Source organism: Cervus canadensis, chromosome 6 (genome assembly GCF_019320065.1).
Source record: "Cervus canadensis isolate Bull #8, Minnesota chromosome 6, ASM1932006v1, whole genome shotgun sequence".
Classification (NCBI taxonomy): domain Eukaryota; kingdom Metazoa; phylum Chordata; class Mammalia; order Artiodactyla; family Cervidae; genus Cervus; species Cervus canadensis.
The window spans coordinates 11,607,825-11,628,372 of record NC_057391.1 but is presented as its reverse complement, the minus strand read 5'-3'; the positions used below and the strand labels follow the sequence as shown (position 1 = coordinate 11,628,372).

Below are 20,548 nucleotides of genomic sequence, written 5' to 3'. Positions count from 1 at the left end.
TGTAGAACACTTGAAGTTTATAATTAACATCTTTCTCTTATCTCTCTTTTGAGGAATTAAGTCAGTACTAACATATTTCTACTTTGTAGTATTTAATTTTCTATTTAGGAATATTTAATCATCTAAGAAAACATTTGGAGCTGTTAGATGAACTGTAAAATCAAACTAAGAATTATACAGTAAGCCTAATACAAGTAAATCTGTGCTTAGAACAAAGGCTACTATCATCTCCATTTTGGAGAAGTGCCAAATGCAGTAAATAGAGCTGGGCAGAAGAAGTCACACTGGTAACTGCACGTGCAGAAGAAAATGCATACGTGGTACTGGCAGGCTAGCGTGGCCTGCTAGCCTGCTTTGATCCTGATTGCTTAGACTACAAAGCTGCAAGGCTGGGTGTGTGCATTCTTTCATCACAGGTCTTCTGTAGCCCTTTCTTTGACTGTCTCCCACTAGTTCTGACTCCTGAGGAATAGGTGCCTGTTGTTTCTGCTTTGTATCCCTGGGCCTACTGTGGTTTCTCGGTATAAGTTGTCCAGTAAATGTTTTGAACAAATGAATGACTTATATTTAAAGGTTACTGGTAAAAAGGAAATGTAACATGACTAGGCTACTTTAAGCTGTATCCTTTCTCCCAAGCCAAAGCCACGTTACACCTTTCCTTTGTTTTACTTTGTCACGTGCAGCTCTGAATCTAAAGAGAACATGGTCAGATGAAATAAAACAAATCTAGAGAATGATATGTTTTTTTTTCCTTTTTTAACATCCAAGCAAATCTAAGCCGCTGGAAAATACATGTGCCCGAAGTATTCAGATCCCTGCTGATAGATCAAAAGCAGCTATGTCAAAATGTCCGATATTTCCAATGGCCAGGAGTGTTAGTACTTATGGCACCTTGGATAAGGAAGACATTGGAGGGCAGAAGCTCATTCCTACAGGCAGCCTGCCAACTACTTTACAAGGCGCTGCAGTATGTATTTTGGTGTTTTTTACAGTTTGGATATTGATGATTTGCATTTGATTTTGTTCCCCTTGTGCTAAAAAGCCTCATAAGCTTCAATTTTATTATTATTAAGAAGGCTATCTTGTTATATTATACATTTCTAATTATGTAGAAGTCATTGACGGGCATATAAAAAAATGATTTAGTATCATCATCTTGTATTTGCTGTTTACAGTTTTTATTTACTCAACAGGATTCTTTAGGATTAGAATGGCACCTCCCAAGTCCAGATCCTATCACTGTTCCATATCTTAGTCCATTAGTGGTATGGAAGGAACTTGAAAGCTTATTGGAAAATGAAGGTGATCGTGCAATAACAGTGGCAGACTTTGTGGACCATCATCCAATTGTTTTTTGGAACCTGGTGTGGTATTTTAGACGTCTTGACTTACCCAGTAATTTACCTGGATTGATTCTTTCTTCTGAGCATTGTAACAAGTATTCGAAGGTACGAGAGTAAGAATTATCTAAAATTCAGTGCTACTGTCATCACTGTAATGTTCGAATATTCCTAATGACAAGAAAGTAATTTTATGCTAAATATTTTTAATAACCATCTGAATCAATAAAATTGTTGTAAATAATTTTTCTTCTTGCCGTTCAGCAGTAAGACAGTCATGTTTTTTGGACTTCTTATAAAAGTTTACACAAAATGGGCTTGGCTTTTTGTTACAGCCTCAAGAATAAACTGTAAATGACTCTTGTAAGATGACTTTGTGAGTTGGCCCCACTCACGCCTCATACCTCCTTCAAGAACAAGCCTGGCGCTTTAGGAGGACGTCTGTAATTCACATTGCAGTCATGTGCTGGCTACCATTCTCTTCATTCCTCTACTCTAAATTTTCATTTGACATTTAGGTAGTTTGTTGTATCTTCACTTGCATTTTTTATTTTTTTTTCTCTTTCATTATGCTCTCACTGCCACTGAATGGCAAGGTGTTCAAGTTTAGGAGCTTTGCCCTCTCTTCTTGTCCTTCACGTCTGTGGTTGTGCCTGTGCTTGGATGGTCAGTGAGTGACTGACTGAGAGGTTAACTCAGTCAGTGTCTGTGCTAGGGTCTTGAAATGTTGGAGTATGGGGCTTCTGGATTTATCTTTCTGTGGAGCCTCAGTCGAAAGCTGGTCAAGACTAACTCTTCATGATCTTAGTACTTTGTTAAATCTGCTACTTTAGGGACCACTGACTTCTCAACTCAACTCAGGTCATCTCCCCTCAGTAGGTTATAAAATGCATACAAACCAATGGTTTTTCTGTTCCTTTCTCTTTTGCACACATACATCCTAAAAAATATTTTTAAGGATCTTTATAAAATATTTACAAAACATTATCATGTAAGGATCATTAATGAGCATTTTTTTATTCTTCAACACAGATTCCTCGCCACTGTATGTCTGAAGACAGTAAATATGTTTTAATACAGATGTTGTGGGACAATATGAAATTACACCAGGATCCAGGACAGCCCTTGTACATCCTCTGGAATGCGCACAGTAAGTGCTGTCATAGAATGCCCATTTCCTTCATATAAGAGTACTCTCTACTTGCTTTAAACAGCCTAAACTACTGTGTAACTGACTTTTATTATACTACTTTTTGTCTTACAGGTCAAAATCGTACTCTTTTGTTTGAGAGTGAGTGTTAAGTTTGATGTTTTTAGTGTTACCTACTATGGAAGTCAAGGGGTTTTTGTTTTTTGAGTGATGCTCTGTATGTGGTGGAGGGGTTATATTTTGTAGAGTTCCATTTTTAGCACATTGCTTGTCCCTATTCTTTTTACCTATTTTTTTGTTTCCATCCCAGGCTGCTGATTTAAAATTCCTTCCAGGGGCTGTATTATGGAAAATAGTATTTTTAGTTACTTGTGTATTTGAGGCCACAAAGCGCTTATTTTTTATCATTATTTGTCTTATTTCTTCCTTTTTTTTTCTTTCTTCATTCTTAGATTTCAGTTCTTTTATCTATTGCCCTTAATTTATTTTTACTGCTTTGTAGCTTTTTAAATAGCTATCATTTGCTGCTTAATTACATTCTGCTTTATACACAGAACACTTTTGTTCATCTGCTCTTTTGGTCTTTTACAGCCCAAAAGTATCCAATGGTCCATTTATTGCAAAAAGGTGATAATTCATTTAACCAGGAACTATTGAAAAATATGGTAAAAAGCATTAAAATGAATGACGTCTATGGACCAATGAGTCAGATTTTAGACACACTGAATAAGTGTCCTCATTTTAAAAGACAGAGGTAAGTCATTCTCTTAAGTGATGTATTGTTCCTCTAAGCAGATTCATATTGTTTGGTGACGTGTTAGAATATCTCATGCTTATATTAACATAAAAAATTTTATAGATGTATACAGATGTATGAATAGTAATATCTTCTCCATTCCTTTTCTCCCCTAGGAGTTTATATAGAGAAATACTGTTTCTCTCACTGGTGGCACTGGGAAGAGAAAACATTGATATAGGTAATTCAGCATAACTTAAAACATATAATACTTATATACCATGGTATAGTTTTCAAAATGTTTTTATACTGGTAGTATTAATTAGTTTAATATAAGATTTTATTAGTATATAGAAAAGTTTCTCTTTTAATATAATGTAAAAAATGCTTTGATATTTTGGTCATGTTGGTAATAACAATGATAAATAATGAAAGCTAACATTTTTTGAGGGCTTATTATGTGCCTAACATTGTAGCAAGTACCTCCCATGCTTTATCCCATATAATTCTCAAAAGCCTTATGGGATAGGTACTGTTATCATTTCCATATTATTATTGAGGCAGCTGAGGATCCAGGAGGTTAAGTAACTTGAACTTGGGTTTCACAACAATAACAGAGCCATATTTTAACCAAGCAGTCTTAATTTCCAGTCCTATGCTTTTAACGATTGTGTCATATCACTAATGGCATTAAGCTTGTTTCAGAAAAGATGTAAGGTAGCCAAGTATGTATTTTAGGAGGTCTCAAATATTTTTGGTTGATCATCTTCTCTCAGTTATTGTGCTTGGATTCTTTAGAGTCAGAGACACAAACAGAAAGTAAAAGGATTGAAAAAGATACTCCATGCAAGTAATACTAACAAGGAGGCTAGAGTGACTATATTAATATCACACAAAGTAGAATTTAGAGTCAAGGAAGGACATTTTATAATGATGAAACAATCCACCAAGAATTATTATTTATAAGAATTATATATGCTGCTAACAACAGAGCCCTCAAATACATGAAGTAAAAACCAGCAGAATTGGAGGGAGAAATAGACATTCAGCCAAAATATTAATAGTTGGATATTTCAGTAATGGGTAGAACAACTAGGCAGTAGATCAAAAGGAAACGGAAGACTCAAACAGCACTGTAAACCATCCAGACCTAAGAAATATCTACAGAGCGCTCCACCCAACAACAAAATAAATACTTTTCTCCACTGCACATGGAATATTGTCCAAGATAAACCAAACGTTAAGCCATAAAGTAAGTCTCTCAATACATTTTTAAAAAGTTGGAAATCATACAAGGTATATTCTCTAACCACACTATAAGGAAAAGAGAGATCAATAATAAAAGGAAAATAGGAAATTCACAAGTATATGGAAATTAAACAACACACTCCTAAATAACAAATTGGTCCAAAAAGTCATTAGATAATACTTTTGAGATAAATGAAAATAAAATACAATATACCAAAACTTTGAGATTCATTAAAAGCAGTTTCTATCTTAAGAAACTAGAAAAAGAAGAGCAAACTAAACCCAAAGCAAGCAGAAAGAAGGAAATAAATATTTGTGGAAATAAATAAAATAGAGAAAAAAGGGGGAAAAAAATTTTAAATAGAAAAACTGAAATCAAAAGTTTGTTCTTTAAAAAGACCAATAGGGACTCCCCAGACAATCCAGTGGTTAAGACCCCACGCTGCCCAGGCAGGGGGCACAGGTTGAATCACTGGTTGGGGAACTAAGATCCCACATGCTGTTCCTCCAAGTGCAGCCAAAAAAATTTTTTTAATTTTAAAAATAAAAGATCAACAAGATTGAAAAATCTTTAAGCTAGACTAAGAAGACTCAAATTACTGAAATCAGGAATAAAAGGGGGGATATTCCTACTGACCTCACAGAAATAAAAAGAATTATAATAAATAGTTATATACCAACAAATTAGATAACCTAAAAGAGACAAGCAAATTCCTAGAAAGAATAAAACTGACTGAAGATTCAAAAATCTTAATAGACCTGTTACAAGTAAATAGATTGGGTTAGTAATGAAAAATCTTCTCCCTCAGGACCAGATGGTGACTTCTACCAAATGTTTAAAGAATTAACACTTTGTTATAGACTGCATGTTTGTGTCCCTCTCCCCAAAATTCATATATATATTGAAGCCCTAATGTGATGGTTTTTGGAAAGTAATTATATCAGGAGGTTGGAGCCTCCAGGATGGGATTAGTATCCTTATAAGAAAAATAAGAGGGAATTTCCTGGCAGTCCAGTGGTTAGGACTCAGCACTTTCACTGCTGCAGCCTGGATTCAACCCTTGGTCGGGGAACTAAGATCCCGCAAGCCAGCTAAAAAGAAAAGAAAAGAAGAGAACTATCCCTCTCACTCTCAGCAATGTGAGGATACTAGGAGAAGACACCTATCTGCAAACCAGAAAGAGTGCTTTCACCAGACACCGCATCTGCTGGCACCTTGATCTTGGACTTCCTAACCTCCAGAACAGTGAGAAATAATTGTTCATCATTTAAGCCACCCAGTCTACGGTATTCTGTTATAGCAGCCCAAACTAAAACACTAATCCTTCATAAACTCTGACCAAAAAAGTAGAAGAAAAAGAAGTGCTTCCTAACTCATTCTATGCATTAGGCCAAAATCACTGCAGATGGTGACTGCAGCCATGGAATTAAAAGATGCTTGCTCCTTGGAAGAAAAACTAGGACCAACATAGACAGCATATTAAAAAGCAGAGACATTACTTAGCCAACACAGGTCCATCTAGTCAAAGCTATGGTTTTTCCACTAGTCATGTATGGATGTGAGGGTTGGACCATGAAGAAAACTGAGCACCAAAGAATGATGCTTTTGAACTGTGGTGTTGGAGAAGACTCTTGAGAGTCCCTTGGACTGCAAGGAAATCCAACCAGTCAGTCCTAAAGGAAATCAGGCCTGAATATCCATTGGAAGGACTGATGCTGAAGCTGAAGCTCCAATACTTTGGCCACCTGATGCGAAGAGCTGACTCATTGGAAAAGACCCTGATGCTGAGAAAGATGGAAGGCAGGAGGAGAAGGGGACAACAGAGGATGAGATAGTTGGATAGCATCTCCGACTCAATGGACAGGAGTTTGAGCAAGTTCTGGGAGTTGGTGATGGACAGGGAAGCCTGGCATGCTGCAGTTCACAGGGTCGCAAAGAGTCAGACACAACTGAGCAACTGAACTGAACTAAACCAAGCCCAGACAAAGATGTCACAAGGAAAAAAATCTGAAGAGCAATATCCCTTATTAATATAGATACAGAAATTCTCAACAAAATACTAGTAAACCAAATCCCGCAACATATAGAAAAGATCGTATGCCATGACAAAGAGGGATATATTCCAAGGATGCAGTGTTGGTTCGGAATAAAAAAAACCTCCATTAATGTAATATACCATATTAATAGAATAAAGACAAAAAACCACATGGTATCTCAGGAGACACAGAAAAACCATTTGACAGAATTCAACAAACTAGAAAAACGAGAAACAGAAGGGAATATCTTCACCCTGATAAACGGCATTGATGAAAAACCCAGAGTTAGCACCATATTCAATGATAAAAAAGCAGTCTTCCCTTTAACATCTGGAACAAGAAAAGGATGCCTGCTTCCACACTTCAACACTCTAGCTGGAACAGCCAGGCAAGAAAAAGAAATAAAAGGCATCCAGATTGGAAATGAAGAAGTTAAACTATGTTTATAGCTGACATGATCTTGTATATAGAAAACCCTAGAGATTCCAAACCAAATCGAAACAGAACAAAACAAAAACCCCAAAGTACGAGAGTTAATAAATAATAAACTTAGCAAGGTTATAGGATATAAGATCAAGAAACAAAAATCAGCTGAATTTCTATAGCAATACAAAAATAAAATTAAGCAGTCCATTTACAGTAGCATCAAAAAGAATAAAATGCTTAGGAAGGTGTGAAAGACTTGTACAGTGAAAATTACAAACATTTCTCAAAAATCACATATATGAATGGAAACTCACCCCAAGTTCATAAATTAGAAGACTAATATTCTTAATATATCAGTACTACTAAAGCAATTTACAGATTTAATACAGTCACCAGTAGTATTTTACAGAAATAGAAAAACCCATCCTAAAATTTATGGAGTCTCAAGGCATCCCAAATAGCCAAAACAGTCTTGAAAAAGAACAAATCTGGAGGATTCACACTAACTGATTCTAAAACTTACGGCAAAGCTACGGTAATCAAAACAGTGGTACAAGGATAAAGACAGATATATAGGCAAATGGGACAGGATAGAGAGCCCATGATTTTTGACAAGAATGCCAAGACTCTTCTGTGGGAAATGAATCTTTTCAATAAATTGTTCTGGGAAAATAGAATATCCACTTACAAAAGAATCAATTTGGACCCTTATACAAAAATTAACTCAAAAAGGATTGAATACCTAAATGTGAGTCCTAAAATAATCAGAAGAAAGCATAGGACAAAAGCTTCATGACATAGATTTGTCAGATTTCTTGGATATGACACCCAAGGCACAGGCAAAAGGTCAGACAAATAGGGCATTGTGAAAACTGAAGATTTCCATGCATCAAAAGTGGTATCAATGGTGCAAAAAGACATCCCATAGAATAAGGGAAAATACCTACAAATCATATATCTGAGAAGAGATTAATATCAAGAATATGTAAAGAATTCCTAAAACTCAACCACAAAAAAAACAAGCCATTGCAACGTGGGCAAAGAGCTTGAATAGACATTTATCCAAAGAAGATATATGGATGGCAAATTAAGTACATGAAAAGATGCTTAACATCACTAATAGGGAAATGCAGATCAAAACTACAATGAGATACCATGTCACACCATTAGAGTAGCTACTATCAAAAACCCCAGAAAAACAAGTGTTTGTAAGAATATGGAAAAATCAGAACACTTGTGCATTGTTAGTTGTGATATAAAATGGTATAGCTGCTGTTGAAAACAGTATGGCATTTTCCTTAAAAAATTAAATACAGAATTTCTACGTTATCCAACAGTTTCACTTCTGGGTATATACCCTGAAGAACTGAAGGTAGGGTCTCAAGGAGATATTAGTACTCACATGTTCATAGCAGTATTATTCATAATAGCTGAAATGTGGAAGCAACAACCCAAGTATCCATTGAAGGATGAGTGGATACGCAGAATGGGATATATATATAGTGAATTATTATTCAGCCTTAAGAAGGAAGGAAGTTGTGACATGCTACAACATGTCAGAAGACATTGAAGACATTATATTAAGTGGAATATGCCAGTCATAAAAACACAAATACTATATGATTCCACTTAAGTACTTAAAGAAGTCAAAATCATCGAGACACAAGTAGAATGGTAGCTGACAGGAGCTGGGGGGAGAGGAAAAGGGTATTATTGTTTAATGCAGGGGTCCCCAACCTCCAAGATCTAATGTCTGGTGATCTGAGGTGAGGCTGATGTAAAAATAATAAAGTGCACAATACATGTAGTACGCTTGAGTCATCCCGAAACCATCCCTCACTCCAGTTTGTGGAAGAACTGTCTTCCATGAGACTGGTCCCTGGTGCCAGAAAGGCTGGGACTGCTGGTTTAAAGGGCGTAGAGTCTCAGTTTCACAAGATGAAGGGAATTATGGAGATGGATGGCAGTGACTGTACAACGTTATGAATGTATGTGATACCGCAGAACTGGGCACCTAAAAATGGTTAAGATGCTAAACTTTATATGTGTTTTACCAAATTTTTTTTAAGTTGGGAGAGAATAATTTTAAACAGTTGATGTGTTAGTACTTTACATTTCACTGGTCTGTGCAAACTAACTCCAAAACTGTCAACTTAAAAAAAAAAAATGCTGTGGACTCTTAAGTTGCCCGTTCCAGCTCTGAAATTCTGTGGTCCCTTAGTTGGCAGAAATGACCTAGACATTCCTTCTTGGCTCCTAATTTTGTGGTTCTGTAGTATTACCAAAACTTGATTGCTGATAATATCAAATATAAATTTCTTTATGCCTTTCTTGATGACTTTTTACAGATGCATTTGATAAAGAATATAAGATGGCATATGATCGTCTCACACCTAGTCAAGTCAAGAGCACCCACAACTGTGACAGACCACCAAGTACGGGGGTGATGGAATGTCGGAAAACCTTTGGAGAACCTTATCTTTAAGATATGTGTGTGTATACTTTCAGTATGTATTGTATAGTCAGTGTATAAAACAACACTTTTAGACTCTAAACTTTTTTCTTCGATTTTTGAAAACACATTTGTACAATGTTTCAGGAGGTTCAGATAGTTTATGTACAGAGTGTCTTAAGAAGAAAATAGTGACAAGTGGGAGAGCGCCACTTTCTGTCTCATTTCTTTTTTTCTTCTTTGGTAACAATTAAGTATTTTTGTGATTTAAAAAAAAATCCCTAAACAAAATTAGTCCCCATAAAATAAGACAACTGTTTTATGGATTCTCTTAGAAGAGGCAGACTGAAAAATCATGTATGGAACAAAAACAAATGTAAGATCAGAGTATCTCCTGTTTTCATAGACTGCTCAAATGTTTTGACCACGAAGCTGTATTATACGTATTTTAAATTGTTTATAGTAAGTTGATATTTTTTTAATTTTTAAACAATATAGCAAACAAAATGAACTTAAACTTATGAAGCAAGGCAGTTAAGTGCTTATTTTCCCTGTCTGCTGCTGTGTGACGCAATTAGTGCGGCTGCAGGTCTCTATATGTATATCTATATTTTTTTTATTACTGGGAAGAATGATCCCGAAACGTCATTGCTAGCGTCAGTGTTGTCCCAGGATCGCATGTTAGTACTCCTGAGCCTGACTGCAGCCGGTGAGTCACGGCAAGGGTGCGCATCGCCCAGACGGACTCACGGAGCCTTGCGGAAGGACAGCCAGAGAGGTCCCAAGTCTGCTTCTGTAAAATCAGGTTCAGTATACCATGATTCCAAAATGTTCTCTATTGCTACTAGATACATACCATACACAGGGGAAATAGTTTACACAGCCAAATATCAATTTAAATTTTAATATTCTACATGAACATTTATGTTGGGAAATATATCAGTTTATCCCAAATTTTACCTTTATTTTAATATGTAAAATATTGGGTATGATGCAAATTACAGTATATTTATCTGGAATATGACCTACTTGAGTATTGTTTATATATATTATATATAAATATTCAAAATATTTTTTCAAAGGTAGAAAAATAATAACTGCCTAAACGGACAGCCAGATAGAATTTCCCATATTGAGGAACTTGGCTTTTTTAATAAGCGCCAATCTGAATCTGGTTTATGAAATCTAAATCCGAAATATCCAGAAATCAGACAGTAAATTGAATGTTCAAGTACCATGGGTATTAAATAGAATCTTAAAAAATTATTGTAGTCCCATCATTTCTAAGATCACTTTCTTTCAATAATTTCTGATGAAAAAGGTATCTTTTAGCTGTTAGAATTATAGATTTTAATATGTTCATGTAGTGTGTGTTTGTACATTGTCATTATGAAGGAATTCTCTAGCCAATGTCAAAGAAGGAAAAAATGAATGGTCCTAAATTAGATATGTAGAAGCCGGTAGGGTTTAGGACATTTGGACTTGGAGATATCTTAAACTCCTGAGACTTAGAACCATTCAGCCGTAGAAAAAACACTTTTGCGTAAACCCCATTGGTGAATAACACCAAGCTGAAACATTTCACAGCTTTCTACTCTGGGAAATAATGGGGGAAATTTAAAAATGTAAAATTTACTTCAGTTAGTTTGGGGCTGAACTTGCTTACTTGAAAAATCTGGTGCTGTGCGCATGTACCTGCTTCCCCTTCGTAACTACCACTCTTGCCTAAACCTTCTTTACTACTCAGGCCCACACTCCACAATCTAATTCAGTCTTACAGCCTCGGAATCATAACCACTTGAAAATTATCCATTAAGAGAAACATTTGATAGGTGAGGCTTTTGGCATTGGTGACAAGCATCCATCCAAACAGAATTCTGGGGTTCTAGTCTGGCTTTTCTGTTACTGTTTTGTTTTGTATAAGAACAGCTTTCACTATTGATTACCTGTCTTTAACGCAAGCAATGTATATATGAATAGCAGTTTATTGATTTCAAATATCTAATCAAAAAAAGTAAGGTAAAGCCCATTCTTTATGATTCAGACTCGTCTGGAAAAGTGAATGTAATTTTTTTCTCCTCCCCCCGCACCCCCGACACCAAATTTTGTTTCTACTTTTGGTTGGGTTCTATTTCCCCTATTTTTAATCCCCAGGGAATATTGTTTGTACACATTTACTCTCTAAAACCTAAAACATGAATAGAAAGTGGTAAATCCTGATCAAAAGACAATATGTAGATTATCCTTTAAAATAGCTCCATACAAACATTTCTTCAGTTTTCTGTTGACCATACATTGTAGAGAATTATGGTCAATCATGTTGGAAAGAAATACCCTTTTGCTACATTATCTTTTATTTTCTCTTAGTTTTGTTTATATGTTTACTAGTTGAAAATAAATCATGCCGTGTCCTGGTATAACTTGTTTACTACTTACTACTTCCTTCCATTCTGTTTTGAATATCACACATTTGTATATCATATTTGAATATCCAGTTTTTTCCTCTTGAAAGGGAGTTATGCAGTATTCTGATTTTTATCTTTTTTTTCTGATTTGGGGGGGGAAGATTTTTCTGCTTTAAAATCCTAAAGCCACTAGCTTATTTATTATAAGGTTTTCTAATAAAATCTTTCCATTTTTGTACGTGGAGAAACGGCCCCTGAAAATGCTGGTTCAGAATTTTAAGTGATAAGCTTTTTTTTATTTTATGCTGGTGATTACTATGATACTTCAGTGCAACTAGCCAGTGTTAGCATGCTACATATGTAAGTTATATTGTACTTCTACATATTTTCTAAGTACATGGTAAGAAAATAACCAGTTGTGTAATAATGTGCAACAGCCCAGCTTTATTTTTCTCTCACTGGAACCTGAAAGCTGCTGTTAGGCACTGTATCACTGAGCAGGAAGGGAAAGGCTGCCTCGTTGAGAGGGTCCTTGGTCTGCCGTTGTGCTGGTCTTAGCGTGCTCTGCCCTTCCAGTTAAGATATAAGTGTTAAGTTTTATTTCGGAGTTGAATTTTCTGGTGCCTGCAGGTCAGTTTACCTAATATCCTCAGTGCTTGATATCTTCTTACCCTTTCATACTGCCTTCTTTCTCTGAAGAGTAAGTACATATGCTGGCTTAATTATTTACAAAGTTAGTATTGCACAAATTAATATGACAATTTCTGTCTGACTCAAAAAGTCCATGTGCATGTGTGAGATGGTAACAGACTCTTCAGATAATGTTACTGTAGCCATTCCACAGTTGCTATTCATTTGGATGGCTCTTTCCTTTTGCATTTAAAGATTTTCTTTTCAGGCATAGTACTGTGATAAAACCACTGGAGCAACTGATGGAATTTTTCTGTAAGTGAAATTCTCCATATTGACCAGCTCATCACAGGACCTGAGGACCACCTTAGGCCAGGGCGTCCTGCTTGGCTCTAGTGACTCCACAGGGATGGACAAGCCTGATGTTGGCCCTCTCTTTGTACTTTTCATGGTCAGTTCAGTTCAGTCGCTCAGTCGTGTCCGACTCTTTGCGACCCCATAGACTGCAGCACGCCAGGCTTCCCTGTCCATCACCAACTCCCGGAGCTTGCTCAAACTCATGTCCATCGAGTCGGTGATGCCATCCAACCATCTCATCCTCTCTCATCTCATCCTCATCTCATACTTTTCATGGTAACCAGGCCAAAAATACACTGCAAGCTGCATCTGCAGGGGGACTTTCCCACAAAAAGGGGACCGGAGCCAAGGATACTCTGTGAGCTGTAAGGCCAACTTGTTTTTCAAATGCATCTACCAAGCTGTCTTAAATATCAAATTCCAATTCTTGCCTCTTTTGGTACTCAATCTTTAAACAGTAATTGGGATATAGAATTTTTGTGATACTTTGTAGTATCATAAAAGGCCAAGCCTCTAATTTGATAGAAACAGTTTCAGATCTATATGAGACTATAATGTTCAAAATGTATAGTAACTGTTTAAAAATACATTAATTTTAAAACATTTGGAATATATCCTTTTTTGTTACTATACAGAATCTTACCCATTAAATTAGGAAGAGTTTTACATTTTTATAAATATGGCCCAAGCCTGTTACCAGGGCCATCAAGGAAATGCAACCTCAACAGGGATGAAGGAGAAATCATCTATTCAGCCACCTTCTCCCAATTTAGATACTCATGTATGACAGGTCTGACTTCCCAGGCTGAATGTAACTAGCTACACAGGTCACTTTACCCATCAAATGAGAGGACCATCTAACCATTATCTTGACATTTTAAGATGGTACTTTACCTCTAAATGAGTACAATTTTAATAAACTATCGATTTGTAATGTATGACAATAATCTTAATTTCAAGCATAACAAATTGATCTTTAGAAGTTATACAAGTTTTCCATCTCCTTGCAACCTCCTCTTTCTCCCAGGTGCTCATCCATCGAGACCCAACTTTCACTTTATGTCTTAACCCTTTTCTTCAGAGTGTGAAATCAGAACTTCCTTTCTCAGCGAAGATAAATGCCAGAAATTTAGCAAACTGATCAGGAAGAGGATATTTGATCATTAGTTGGTTTTAATCATTAAATGGTGGTCCAGCACTTTCTCTTTACAGAACGTTTCACTGTCCATCACTCCCCACTCAGCTGTACTGGGGAAGATTATCGGCTCCCAGGCTGTTGGTGAGGAGGGGCCGTCTCTGAGGCCGGCTGAGACTGGGGGCAGAGACCAGGCTGCAGCCCGGTGCTGGCACTGGGCGCTCCCTTCCGTGGCCACTGCCCTCTCTCGTTCCTAGGCCACAGCGCATGGAGACCAGGCAGTGCAGCAGCGTCAGGAATGAGATGACCAGTTTAAGAACGTGGAATTTGAATATGACCCTGTATCCATCAGTCTTCTCTGGAGCAATGAACACATCCATTTTTGTAAAATAAAAGATCATTGGGACTCACAATTTATTGAAATTTAGTAAAAGTCATTTCCAAACAACATGAATCTTGGGAGTAGTGAGGCCATGAATTAAATTAACCAGCCCATCTTAGAAGATGGATTAGGGACTAAAATACTTTGAAAACAGCCCTTCAACACCAAAATGTTCAGTTTTTTCCCCATCTGTCCGGCTGTCTTCTAGTCTTCAGTGAATCCTCTCATGTTTGTAATTAAAGCCGTATTTACTGTCATAACCCACATTCACCTGAGCTTTTGCTTCATAACCAGTGGCATAGCACTGTTTCATTTTTCATGTGCCCCTTAAGCTGATGCCAGTAAAAGGCAGCAAGCAGCAATATTTAATATACAAGCATTTCAACTTCCACATGAAATGTTTAACCACACAATTTTTTTAAAAAACACAGGTGTCCTTTACACCAGCTGCCTTGAAGGTAGTAACACTTTTTCTCCTCTCCATCTCGGCACTCTGTTAAGCATTTCTCCTTTGTAATCACCTTAATATCCACGTGTAATCCACACAAGAAATCAATCTTCCTGCTTTATAATCCTGTCTCAGATGACATACAAAATTAGCATTGCCCCACTGGATCTCCTGCTTTGTAAACCAGATTTGGATCTACTGACTAGACTCTTTTTAAAAATTACTTTGCTTCTCCCTCACTGGCAGCAGCTCCCACTGTTAGGTGAGACTGTAAGAGGGGTGGGGTACAGAGCCAGGACAGCTTGTTAGAATGTCTAATACCACACAAACTTGGGTAGGGACATATTTTTAAATGACCCTCAATAGTTTTCCTCCCCTAATATCCAAACCTTCCAACTGAAGGGCAAATTATAATTTCTTGGGCTGCTTATTTTGACTTTTCAGAAATGCAACAATGAGAGCAGATATCCTCCTTTGAAAAAGCTGTAAAACATTGATATACATTTTACTGGACTATGATATGTAATGATAATTATTCTTGTTATATTTCGTCCCCTTAACCTCACCAGTAACTGAACTGTAAGGAGTACAAACCTGATAGAAGCACATACTTTGAACAGTAAAAGAGGAGACAGCAACTTGCAGCATGTGCTGGGGGCAAGGGCCAGGAAGGTGAGACCACACCTGCCTTTTTGGATCAGCAGCCTTTCAAGATTAATCAGGGAACTGTCACATGGGTGCCTGTCTTATTGCTATGATGCCTGTCCCAACCCTCACTCCCAGTTATCTCATTTAGAAAAGCCTCTGACTCAGGTCCTGCTTGGCCTCCGTGAAGGGGCAGTAGGAGCGCCACCCCTCCAGAGTCCTGATCCGCAGTGAGCTGCAGGTGCTTCCAAGGACAGACTTCAGCCCCATCACAGCCACCTCAGAGGTTCCTGGCCACTCACTTCACTCTCCCAGATCAGGTTCATTCTTTCTTTAATGTGACGAGATGTGCAGTAACTTCTGGCATAATTTTCTGACCCATGTCCATTTTGAGCAACAGTGACCCTGACTCAGACAGAGACAGGGCAGGATATGATTCGATCTTCCAGCATCACACTAATTATCAGGAATACAAAGTACAGGAGGAACATGGTGAAGCCCAGGATCTTGTTCATTCTCCACTTGCATAATGCAATTGAAGAGATCACAAAGAGGAGCATGAGAAAAAGCAAAACAATTGCACAGAACAAGCCATTGCTACTGACAGCAACAGGCTGCAATCCATTGATAAGAGAGAAAAGCATCCAAGGAAGGGGCAGGCTGCAAGACAGAAGAACAGTGTGTGAATATTCTTTATGTTGATAGTAGTCCCAGGTACACAACAGTACTTCATAATTTACAAAGCACTTATTTTTCCACAAACATGAAATAGAACAGAAAATATTCATTCATGTCAAAGATTAGAAAACGAAAGGAAAGGAAAGTGAAGTTGCTCAGTCGTCTGACTCTGCGACCCCATGGACTGTAGCCTACCAGGCTCCTCTGTCCATGGGGTTTTCCAGGCAGGGGTACTGAAGTGGGTTGCCATAGAAAGCTAAAGTCCAGGGAAATTAAAATTATGTGCCCAAGTACTTGCAGATAGTAATTGGAAAGCCTAGATTAAAACAGGTTTTCTGGGTCTGAGTTGTTTTCTTCATACTTTGTGGCTTCTGTGTGACTAAATCTCTAAATCCTTATGATAAGGCCTAGCTCAGGACAACATTTCCTGACACTTGTTAGTGGTTAGGGCTCTCCTCAGCCTTTTAACCTGCTCCACCCTGCAAACACACACATAAACATTCAAGTGAAAAAAATCACAGCCACACCCAAATCCTGGAGGTGACTGGGGAAATGAAAACAGTGCAGGTGCTGTGCTGTGACAGACCGGAGGAGTGGGTAAGCAAATCCCTACAGGAAGATGCGGCATTTACTTGTTTGTGCAAAATGCTTTTTAGAACCTCTGAGCAGGTAGGAGTCCAAATGCAAAGGAGCAGGAATACCAGGAAGTAAGACAGGAAGTCATTGCTCCTTCCAACCCCATCTCCACCACCTTGGGGGTCAGTGAGCCAAGCATTTGACTGTATTTGGTAATGGAATTTAATGGACTTCGGTTTTCAATTTATCCATAAATTCCAGTCCGATTTCAGGCAGCATTTTAGTTCTATTATCCTTCTGGCTGTGATGAATGAAAGGAGGATACTTTGTTACCTTGTAGACACTAATAACATAAACGCCCTTTTATTCCACGTATAATGAATGGACAGAGCCAACACTGTTTTCCAGCCATGATATGCTTTAGGAAAGTCAGTTTGCCACTCACCCCACGGTGATATCAAATATGTTACTGCCCACGGAGCTTGACACAGCCATGTCTCCCAGGCCTTTCCGAGCAACAATCACACTGGTGATGAGGTCAGGAATTGATGTGCCTGCTGCTAGGATTGTCAAACCCATGATCTCTTCAGAAATCCCTATTGTTTCGCCAACCTGGTAAATAGAGAAACCATGGCAACAGCGGTTGAAAAATCTGAGGCTCTCTGAAGCACCAACCACGTACTACTTTGTGCAAAACCATCACCTTCCTCGGAGTTAACGTTCCCTTGGCCTGAGTAAGGTGGGGTCATGCAAAACTAACAGTTGGGGAGATGGGCTGTGGAGAGAAAACAGGGCCTCTGCTCAAGGCTTCAGAGGATGACGATGCTCTTTTCTAACCTGGCTGAAGTCCATCTGTGATTACCACTTACTGTCACTCCAACCACAACACCTCTACCTTCCCAGAAGAACTGCTCCTCCTTCATGTTATGTTTCTATTTCCAGACCCACCGACACCTGCTATGTGCCAGGAACTTTTTAGAGGCTGGAGGCAGAAGTATGAACAGTGCGACACTGACCCTACTCTCAGCTTAAAAGAGAAAAGCATGTAAACAGTAATAACACGCTGTGCTGAGTGCAGTGTTCCAGGTGGAGGAGAAAAGCCAAGAGCACTCAAGACGACTCATTAATGCCAGGAAGGAGGCAAAACTGAGCCTGCTCTCTCTACTGTGTACGGTCTCACCAGGCGGAGGGAAGTGGCCGACGCAGGACAGAAAGCGGGGAGTAAGGCTGATGAGGAATGGCCAGCTGGGTCAGGTTGAGAAGGGCCTTCTGTCAGATGGTGGTGTGAACAGAGGGCAGAAGAGCCCTGCTTGAAGAATACTACATCCCTTGGAGTATAAAGTCTACTTCTAAGCCTTTACAAACAATGTATAAACTACACATTGACTTGGTCCTCGCCATTCCCTGGGTGCCAGAAATTCACCCAGAAGGAAAAATGTCCTTTTGGCCCACGGATGCAGGATTTAGTTCCTTCCCCACACTCACCTGGTGAGCCCACCAAACCATGAGGTATGAGAACATGGCTATCCACAGGATGGATCCCAGGAAGGTGATAACAAAAAACTTCTTAGCCTCCTGTTTGAAAGTTTGAAAAGGAAGAGAAATAAGTTGCAGAGGCTAAAGGGCTCTGGCCCTTCTGAGAGGGCCCCAGAAACAATGATGAGATCTGCGGGAGGAATGATGGAGATGATGTGGAGATGTTTGACCTCTGTCTCCAGTGAGGACCTCAAAAAGGATGGGGTTAGTGGCCCACTCTAGATGAGTCTAGACAGGGGGTTCAGCATCGACAAAATGAAGAGAGCTATTTGCTTGCACTAGGACTAGCCAATCTAGGTATCTGGTTTGACTTCAGCAACTTTTCCCCACTCTGCCCCTCTCTGGACCCAGAGACAGAATATGGTTCCCCTTTGGGTGGAGTATGTTAGTCAGACCTTTCCCTATAAACAGGAATACTGGGTAGAAACAGCACTTAGAACCCTAGGTCTTCACAATGTTGCTAGGAAATACAGAGGGTATGCAGTGGCACATTCCCATACTCAAATCAAGAAACAGAATTTAAGGAGAGATTGTTTCACATTGCTTATGGTGGTGGAAACAAACATTCCAGGGCTTCCCAAGTCCATCAGTATATCCCTTAGGTGCATGGTCCCCTCTAGAGCTGCAGGTTCCATCCCAGACCCTCTGTGGTTGAGCCCTGACAAGCTGATTTGCCCTATCACCTCCCTCCTCTGAGTGGGCATGCGGAGAGGCCCCAGAGCCTCCCTAGGGATAGGCGACTTGGGGACAGCTGGGCAAACCCACCAGCCTCCGGACGTCAGGAACCGTCAGCCACAGCGGGAACACAATGGGCAGGAGAAAGAGGTAAATGGCTTGCTTCCGCCTGGTCTCAGGCCATTCCAGGGACAAAGGCTGCTCATTTTCATCCTCTTCCTCCTCCTCTTCCTCTTCTTCTTCATCTTCCTCTTCTTCGTCTTCCTCTCCTTCGTCTTCCTCTCCTTCGTCTTCCTCTTCTTCATCTTCATTGTCACCTCCATCACCTTCCCCTTCACCATCTACGCCTTCCTTGTCATCTTTGGCTTCACCTTGAATTTCAGCATTCAATTCCTGCTCTTCAGTTTCACCTTCACCACCTTCTCCTGCCTGGATTTCACCTTCATCTTCATCACCTTTCACTTCACCGTCTTCTCCTGCCTGGATTTCACCTTCATCACCTCTCACTTCGCCATCTTCTCCTGCCCGGATTTCACCTTCACTTTCATCATCGCCTTTCCTTTCTGCCAGGATGTCACCTTCACATCCATTCTCTCCTTTTCCTTCCCTTTCACCTTCTAATGGAGCGTCACCGCCACTTGGCTCTCCATTTTCACCTTCAGCAGGCGCTCCCACCTCGTCACCTGTCCTGTCCCCTGTGCTCTCAGCTTCAGCCCCTACTCCCTGCAATCCAAAACCAACAGATTAATGGGAAATGACTGCTCTGCTTGTTCCCTTCCCCGCTTCTCCCCACCATTTTTTGTTGTTGTTATTCTCAGAATGTATCTAAAAGCTTGAGTATGAGGAACAAACAAGTGCAATCATTCAGCAAAAATTCCCTTTACAACACTCCTACTCATTCCTGTCTTTATTGATCATTTCTAGGGGTGGAGAACTCACCATGGAAAGCAGTTTCTGTCATCCTGACAACTCTGATTGGTTTGAAGTCCAAAATTTATACCAAAGTTCCACCCTCTGTGTATAGGTTTACTTTTTGGAGCTACAAAGAACACTCTCCACACAGGGACAGCCTCTCTTCCCTGGGTTAAAGATTCCCAGGTCCTTCTATGGTTCCCCATACTATGTCCTACAGCCTCCTCCCCTTCTTGATGAACTCATTCTAGTTAGCTTATACCCCATGAGGAGGCTTCTAAAATAACACCTCACAGAATCCAACAGGATTATCATGCCGCTATTTTAGATACGATGCTCCCATTAATGTTGCCTAAAATGGCATGATATCTTTTGGTGGATACATCACATTTCTGAGTCCATCAAAAGCTCAACTGCTGTATTATATGTGTAAAATGATGATGATGATACCAATTCACTGGGGGTTTTTATGTGCCAGGCATCATGCTAAGCAGTATAATAATAACAACTAGCACTTACTAGTTTCCTGAGTCATTAATTTATCATACAGACAGAACTAAACCCATCTGACAGATGAAGCAGCAAGGGTACAGGGGAGTTAAATAACCTGCTCATGGTCCACACAGTCGGTCAGTAATGAAGCTGGGATTTGAATGTGAACAGTCCAACGCTTGGCCTCCTCACCACCAAGCTACCCCGCTCCCCAAATGCCAGAAATGAATGAGAGCTTTGGGTCCCAAACCCGGTAGCTTATTAGAAATACGAATTTCCTCGCCCCAC

General features: G+C 39.2%; 2 protein-coding genes across 11 annotated transcripts in view; one reads left to right on the top strand and one right to left on the bottom strand.

The window, feature by feature from the left end:
• DENND4A (DENN domain containing 4A) overlaps positions 1-11,806 on the top strand; it is a 117,444-nt gene extending 105,638 nt beyond the window's left edge. For all 5 annotated transcript variants that reach the window (XM_043470833.1, XM_043470834.1, XM_043470832.1 and 2 more), the window contains 6 exons: positions 769-967; positions 1,194-1,448; positions 2,373-2,490; positions 3,082-3,244; positions 3,403-3,467; positions 9,286-11,806. In XM_043470833.1, the coding sequence (XP_043326768.1) occupies positions 769-967; positions 1,194-1,448; positions 2,373-2,490; positions 3,082-3,244; positions 3,403-3,467; positions 9,286-9,422 (937 nt within the window). In that variant the 3' untranslated portion in view covers positions 9,423-11,806. The remainder of the gene's footprint in view (positions 1-768; positions 968-1,193; positions 1,449-2,372; positions 2,491-3,081; positions 3,245-3,402; positions 3,468-9,285) is intronic.
• Positions 1-20,548, bottom strand: part of SLC24A1 (solute carrier family 24 member 1) — a 78,047-nt gene that overhangs the window by 9,174 nt on the left and 48,325 nt on the right. For 5 of the 6 annotated variants that reach the window (XM_043470837.1, XM_043470840.1, XM_043470842.1 and 2 more), the window contains 4 exons: positions 18,947-19,579; positions 18,131-18,220; positions 17,091-17,257; positions 11,816-16,051 (listed from right to left, as the gene is read on the bottom strand). In XM_043470837.1, coding sequence (XP_043326772.1) covers positions 15,802-16,051; positions 17,091-17,257; positions 18,131-18,220; positions 18,947-19,579 — 1,140 coding nt within the window. In that variant the 3' untranslated portion in view covers positions 11,816-15,801. Of the gene's footprint in view, positions 1-11,815; positions 16,052-17,090; positions 17,258-18,130; positions 18,221-18,946; positions 19,580-20,548 lie in introns of those variants that run through there. The other variant, XM_043470841.1, reaches the window with a different exon arrangement.